The sequence below is a fragment of the Acartia tonsa genome, chromosome 4 (genome assembly GCF_053477335.1).
Source record: "Acartia tonsa isolate MP-2025a chromosome 4, ASM5347733v1, whole genome shotgun sequence".
Classification (NCBI taxonomy): Eukaryota; Metazoa; Arthropoda; class Copepoda; order Calanoida; family Acartiidae; genus Acartia; species Acartia tonsa.
The window spans coordinates 33,774,166-33,782,226 of record NC_137263.1 but is presented as its reverse complement, the minus strand read 5'-3'; the positions used below and the strand labels follow the sequence as shown (position 1 = coordinate 33,782,226).

General features: G+C 33.9%; 2 protein-coding genes across 2 annotated transcripts in view; both read left to right on the top strand.

The window, feature by feature from the left end:
* Positions 1-8,061, top strand: part of LOC145316890 (uncharacterized) — a 256,014-nt gene that overhangs the window by 191,993 nt on the left and 55,960 nt on the right. The gene's annotated exons all lie outside the window — the stretch shown is intronic.
* Positions 1-8,061, top strand: part of LOC145316891 (uncharacterized) — a 212,543-nt gene that overhangs the window by 191,991 nt on the left and 12,491 nt on the right. The window contains exons 2-3 of the mRNA XM_080157701.1: positions 381-490; positions 6,364-6,530. Coding sequence (XP_080013827.1) covers positions 381-490; positions 6,364-6,530 — 277 coding nt within the window. The remainder of the gene's footprint in view (positions 1-380; positions 491-6,363; positions 6,531-8,061) is intronic.

Below are 8,061 nucleotides of genomic sequence, written 5' to 3'. Positions count from 1 at the left end.
GTGAATTCCAATATATTCAAAAGGTGTAATTTAATAATTCCAGATTTTATTCTGAACAAGTCAAGTCATTGCGGTCGATATTATAATTCAGCCTTTTTTTTCAGAGTTATATATTATCATTTATATATATATATATATACTTGATACATTTTTTAAACAACTGCTTGCATAATTATCCTTAAATTTTCATATATGTATAAGCTGTATTTTTATAAAAAAACAAAACAAAAAAAATGACAAGTTTAGGATGGTTTTGCTTACATGATTTCGTTGGTGTTACTAATCTGCATATTTTCGTTAGGAAGTGGACTCTCTAATTGAAGATTATAAATACTTTTGAGACAAATAGCTAATATTGTTTATAAATCATATTCCAGAAATGAACAATGCAGGGGAAAGTGAAGATTCGATTGTTGAATGTATCATGTGCAAGTTGAAAATATTTTCAAACTTGCTGAATAAGCATTTCAGATTTGCACACTTGATCCAGGTAATGCAATTTAATTTTATTGCACATGTAAGCATCAATTTATTAGTACGTGTATTAAAAAAAATAATTTACAACAACATTTATTGTGTATGTGATAAAATAAAATATAAATGACACTTACGTCAACGAGTTTTAAGCATAAAGTAGCGTACATGTTTGCTAATGGCCTCAACACAGTGGCCCTAGCGTATCTTTTGCTTAAAAATCGTGACCTCATCAGTTGAAAACATCATAACTTTTTTTATTTTTAGGAGTTATGACTTAATTTTTACCATTTTAGAAACGGGATAACATATATTTTAATTAGAAAGTCTGAAAAAAATAATTTATTTTATAAATTCTACTGTTTATTTAGCAAAATATGCCAAATTTTGACTAAAAATCGTACTTTTTTCTCAAATCACATTACAGAAGTTCTGACAAATTTGCTTAAACATGGTGTAACGGCTTTATCTTTTGAGTTAGATGATAGTTTTAAATATAATAAAAGTTTTTTTATATAATATATTATCTACAAGTTTTGGAATTTTTTGGATAGGCCTCCAGGTTCAGATCCTGCAGGCTTCCAGATCGACTCTCTGGACAGGTATAAAAAAAAATTTGTTGACTTAATGAAAAAATTCTTTTACAAAATATTATACTATAGGGTGTTTCTCAGAAACGACTCGAGATAAATGGAGCCAACCTTGGGATAACACTTTTGTAGGCCAATATTTAATTTTAGAATTATCACTGACCACCCACCCCCAAACCCCTAATTTAGGGGAGGGGGCAGGGGGATTATACTATAGGGTGTTTCTAAGAAACGACTTGAGATAAATGGAGCAAACCTTAGGATAAAACTTTTGTAGGCCTATTTTTGATTTTAGAATTATTGCTGACCACCCACCCACCCCCAAACCCCTAATTAAGGGGGGGGGGGCGGGTGGATCATACTATTGGGTGTTTCTCAGAAACAACTTGAGATAAATGGAGCAAACCTTAGGATAAAACTTTTGTAGGACTATATTTGATTTTAGAACTTTTGTTGACCACCCACCCACCCCCAAACCCCTAATTTAGGGGGAGGCAGGTGGATCATACTATAGGGTTTTTCTTAGAAACGACTTGAGATAAATAGAGCAAACCTTAGGATAAAACTTTTGTAGGCCTATATTTGATTTTAGAATTATCGCTGACCACCCACCCACCCCCAAACCCCTAATTTAGGGGGGTGGGCAGGTGGATTTTACTATAGGGTGTTTCTCAGTAACCACTTGAGATAAATGGAGCAAACCTTAGGATAACACTTTTGTAGGCTTATAGTTATTTTCAGAATTATCGTTGACTACTTACCCACCCCCAATCCCCCTTAACTGAGGGGAGCTGTGAGGCTGGTTTAATACTTAAATAAATATTGCTCACCCCCCACTCTCCCCCACCCCCAAACCCTCTTATGGCAAAGAAAAAAGGTGGGAGGCTGGTGTTTAACACTAGTGTGTAAAACTTAGAAACCACTTGAGAACCATGGAGCAAACCATGGATTTAACATTAGTAGGCCTAATACTATTTTATACTAGTGTGTACTACTCATATACCACATCTGATACATGGTTAATACTATTCAAACTTTTGTGTTTAAAAAAAAAACACTAGGGATAGAACCTAAAAATTTTAAAATCTGGATTTTTCCTTGATTTTAGATTTGTATTCTACAAGGATGACAACATTCATAAAAGCAAAGCACAGAAATGGTAGGACAAATGGACATTAACCCGTGTATAGTGTCAGAACTGAACAATCAGAATAAAAATGTATAAGAGGATAATCAAAATTGTAAGCAAATTTGTTGAAAGTCTGCTTGATACAGAATAATGTTTTTGGACATACTTACATTTTTAGGACTTGATTATAGAGTTGCTTTGCGTTTTCCTAGGAATCAGTATACCATAAATTAGGTCAATCAGATTAATTATATCACAAAAAAATTTGTTAGTAAAATGTAGAAATCAGCATGTTCACAATGGATGTACGGACATACCAGTAATGCTTATAGAGTTTCTACGCTTTCTAAATTGTACCTCACTACTAAGGGCATCACCATGCAAAGTTTGAAATTGATAGGACAATTCTAACATGCCTAAATTAACAAAAAAAAGCTATCCATTCTGGACGGATGGACTGACCCTAAGGAAGGGAAGTTTGTACACTTAAAGGAAATTAAATTCATTACCAAATTTTGGGTGGTACGTGTATGCTTGTTTTTTAGTTATCAACCTAATTCTTTTTGTAAAGTCTCTTATGTTACTGAATGTATTGGTAAAACTTAGAAAATTGAATTTCGGTATTTTCCTTCTAGGGGCTAGTGGAGCAAAAGACTCTTTAAAACACTAAAAATATGAGTTCTGAGCTTCTTTTTCAGGATATCAACCTGATTTTTTAAAAGAAACTTTATCAAAATTACTGAACTAAGTAAGCATTACACATTTTATTTTGGGACTTTCCTTCATCATTGGCCTTTTGGACAAAAAGACCCCATAAAACTGAAAATAGGAGTTCTAAGCTTATACTAAAGATATCAAAGAATAGTTATTTCTCGCATCATAATATAACACGCTTTCCGCGGATATAGAATGTACAATTATGAGATTAAAACTTGTTTTTTTAGCCCTGAGGTGCCGAGCTAAAATAAGCTGAGAACTCCTATTTTTTGTGTTGGGGACTTTTGCTCCACAAGCCCCTAGAAGGAAAGACCCAAAATAAAATATGTGATTGTAACTTAGTTCAGTTATTCTTAGTGGTCATTGGTCAACGATAGTACTAAAATCAAATATAGGACTACTAAAGTGTTATCCCAAGGTTTTTGCTCCATTTATTGCAAGTATTTCTTAAGAGCACCCTATAGTATAATCCAACCGCCCCCCCCCCCCCCCCTAAATTAGGGGTTTGGGGGTGGGTGGGTGGTGAACGATAATTTTAAAATCAAATATAGGCCTACAAAAGTTTTATCCTAAGGTTTTCTCCATTTATCTCAAGTCGTTTCTGAGAAACACCCAATAGTATGATCCACCCGCCCCCCCCCCCCCTAAATTAGGGGTTTGGGGGTGGGAGGGTGGTCAGCAATAATTCTAAAATCAAAAATAGGCCTACAAAAGTTTTATCCTAAGGTTTGCTCCATTTATCTCAAGTCGTTTCTGAGAAACACCCTATATTATAATCCACCTGACCCCCCCCCCCTAAATTAGGGGTTTGGGGGTGGGTGGGTGGTCAGCGATAATTTTTTTTTTTTTTTTGGGGGGGGGGGGTCGAAGATAATTTTAAAAGTAACTTTGGTCCTATAAAAGCTTAAATCCAAAATTAGCTTCTTCTAGCTCTAAGGGTTCTCGAGTAAACCCCCCCCCCCCCTGCCCAAATGGGAATTATGCACATCTCCTTTATAGAAAATCTTTGCTTTAATAAACAATTTTTTTATTCAATAAAATAGTACGACATACCTATAATGTTAAGAATACAATAATAATCTCCCGTTTATATAACACTACACTGAGAAATAGCGCAAATCGCGAAAATCACCATAAAATTGCGGCTAAATTAAAGTATGACTCACACGGGGTGAGAGGGGGTGAACTTCCCACGGTTCAAATGTAATAAAATTTTGCACAGTCACGAATAAGCGCATATTCTTGCCGCGTTTTTCTGCGTGTAACGATATCTCTATTTTTAGGCTTATAATAAACGCTCAAAAATACCTTATATTTAATGACTTAAATTGCCCTTAAGAAAAATTAAATATTAATTTTTTATATAAAAAACGATCAATGAGGTCATAATTAAACTATTTATGCAAAAAAAATTATTAATTTATCTTAAATAAGAACAAAGATATGATGTTTTTAACACCTACTAAAAGGATTAATTTTGTCGGGATTTGGCCTAAATATCGCGTCGACTAAAGTTGTTTACAAAAGATACACTACACTACGCTGCAGGGCCACTGTGTCAATTAATATCTGATCATCCTAATCCTGTCCATATTATTGCTACTTATTGTTACTCATGTAAAAAGTAACAGTAGACCTGTGTTTTGTTTAACATATGACCCTCGTATTGATTCTGTATCTAATTCTATGAAAAAACATTTCTCTTTAGCAAGTAAAGATCCAGTTTTTAAAAAAACTTTTCCTCTGATGCCAATGATAGGATATAAAAGAGCAAGAAATTTAGGTGAACACCTAATTCGAGCCAAGTTATATCCTACTCAGAGATACAACTTAAGAGAAAGAAATGGATTCTTCAAATGTAGCATAAGAAATATTGGTTGTAACTAGGGATGGGAATCCGTCGAATTTTTGGGCCGGATTCGGATTCCGGATTCTGAAGGAATCCGTCAAAAAAAGTGACGGATTCTTGCGGATTCCGGATTCTTATTTTTGGCGGATTCCGGATTCCGGATTCTAGCAGTATTTTAAAAGGCCGTCCGTCACAGAGGGATAGCTTTTTCGTTAATTTATCACTATGTTACTTGGTTGAAGCCTTGATTTGTTTAAAGTGTTGACTTCCAGCATAACTAAAACATTTACATCACATTAGTAATTATTAAAATTTGTAATGTAGAAAATTTTTTTTGATCTTTGCCTTTAAACAGAGGGAGTTGTAAGAAAAAAGACGGTAATTTTAGCCTACCAATTTAGAATCCGGAATCCGCTATAAAAAACGGATTCCGGATCCGGATTCGGATTCCAAAATTGACCGAAAATTGGGCGGATTCCGGATTCCGGATTCGGATTCCGGATCCGGATTCCCATCACTAGTTGTAACCTGTGTAATCGTAGTCAAAATATTTCTGAACATGTTGCCAGTTTTTCTCAAAAAAAGTACCCAATCAAGTCAAATATTAAATGTTCAGATAATTTTGTAATTTATTCCATTCAGTGTAAACAATGTCCAATGCAATATGTTGGACAAACTTCTAATGCTGCCTCTGTTAGATTTAATGCTCATTCTTCGGATATTTTAAACAAAAAAATTTCAAAGCCAGTTGCCAAACATTTTAACAGTAGAAACCATTCATGGTCAGACATGGTTTTTACCCCTTTTGAAAAACTCCACAAAAAAGATAAAACTCTGTTGGATATCAGAGAAAAATATTGGATAAGAGAAAAAAAGACAGTTGAACATGGTTTAAATATAAATTCATGACAATTTTATGTACCTTTTTGCTAGTTGCAATAAAAATTTTTTTTTTGTTTTGTTTTGTTACATTTGCTCATCTTTTTAAAAAAATAAAAAAAAATAAAAATTTCTTGGTCAAACTTTTACTTAAAGACTGATCTGCAAAGCTGCACCTATACTGAAGTTTTTTCTAGAGCAAATGATTTAATAACTTGTTTAATTTGACCGTCCAACTTTCAAAAAATTTACAAAAAATCAATCAAAAATTTGCCAGTTTCAATTTGTGTTTTGTTAATAATGTACATGGACGAAAAAAAGTAAGATTTTATTTCAAATTTAATTCTATTTTGTTATTTAAACTGCCCTACTTTGCATTTAATTAACCTTGTATAAACATATATCCTATTTATTCACTTTATTTGTTATCAATGTGTAACCATAGGGAATTTTAATTCTTTTTTTTTATATGTAAAAATGCCTATAAAACATATATTAAGTAATAATTGACTTAAAATGCATATTTTGATAAATTTTAATTGCTATTTTTTTGTTTAGTTCCTGATGATGAGGGCAGTTTTGCCCTCGAAACGTTGAATAAATTTAAAAATTTGATGCCTTGAGTTTTTCTGTCTGAGGATTTTACATGTTGGGTCCGTTAACCATTCGTCTTACTTATTGCTACTTTGATTGTTCCCATTCAATTATTTGGTATTTTATTGAAGGATGATTGGTTGATAGACCACATCAAAGCATTGAAGCCGCCTGGGAAAGCTGTAGCTCCCAGCTCAAGTAAACCTAATGAACCCACTTCAAAGAAGAAGCCAATAGGAATACAAAAAGATGTGATCAGAAAAAGCACAGAACTGGCCAAGGAGATATCGGGTCTTAGGAATGTTTTTTTTTACTTTATCAATAATGATAATAATAATATTATGCCGGTCATAAGCAGTGTTGTGGATCCGGATCCGCAAGAATCTGCATTTTTTTGAGTCTAAGGATCCGGATACTGGGGTATAAATTTATGGAAAAATATAACAATTAATGCGGATCCGCAACACTGGTCATAAGTCAAATAGTTTAATTGTAGCACATGTCAAACGTATTTCAATGCTTGAATGTTATGTTTGTGCTTATTTATGATAAGACTCGATAAAATTCTAAAACTACTTGATTTTATATCTATTGCAGGCTGGCCACAAACATACTATTTCCACTATTTTTGCATACTATGCAAACTATTCCAAAAAAATATGCTATTTCCACTATTGTGCGAAATTGCATACTATTTCCACTATTTCTTTGGATTTCAGATAAATCTTCAATTTTTAGGCAACTAAAACAAACTGATTTTTTTGATCATGAAAAGAAAGCCAAGTAGCAGGTTTCATCGCATTTTCACAGTATCTTTTCTCCTATTTCTAGTCCCTGCGGGGGGCTCTAACCCTGCGGGGCAATCATTAACACTTACCTAACCTAAAATAACCTATCAAATGCTACTGTGAAAATACGGCAAACTCGCTACTTTGTTTTCAATTTTTTTAGAAATGTTTCCAGAAGAAAGTAGTTTTTCATTTCAGATTGTTGTACCTTTATTGCAAGTTATTGGTATTTCTACATTCAATGTAAAGATTTCTCCTTTTAAATTTTAATAACATAGAGGAGTACTTTTATTATTAAATGATCCTACAGGTTACTGAGGTTTATGATTAACTCCTAACAAACTAATATAAATATAATGTGTTTCTCTATGTCATTAGAAAGATCCTCTCATTTTGTTGGAAAATATTTATGTTTTGTCCCATCGGAAATGGCTAGGTTATTAAGAAAAGCTGATTTCAACTTAGGCTATAGAAACATCTTTTTTTCAGACTATCTCATGTAATAAATGGCAACTGACAGTCCATTTTTCAGAATAGAATGTTGGTGTTTGTTACTATGTTTTTCAATCTAATAAGTAGGGTTGGGCCGGATAGTTTTTTGGCCGGATACCGGATATCCGGCCGATTTCAAATGCCGGATATCCGGTATCCGGTCGGATATCTGGCAAACGCCGGATATCCGGCAAACTATCGGTTATCCGGCCAAATTGCCGGATAACCGGCCAAATTACTGGCGTCTTATTATATAAAACTGGCGGCTACGCCCTTAGAGGCCTCTGGGGGCACTTGAGGGGGGTGGAAATGAATTTGATAACCATTTTTTAAATTTAGGGGGGGCTGACGCCCCTTATTTTTATATTTAGTTTAAAAATTAAATAAAAATATTTTTTGGGGGGGAGTATTTTTTTCTAGTGGCGATTTCTCTTGGGAGAGTGGTGGTACCCTCACACAAAATAGTTAGAAACCTTCCCAGGGCCTATGAGAAGCTACCCTGTAAAGGAGAACCCGATCGGTTCAGCGGTTAGCGAGATCCTTTAGTAC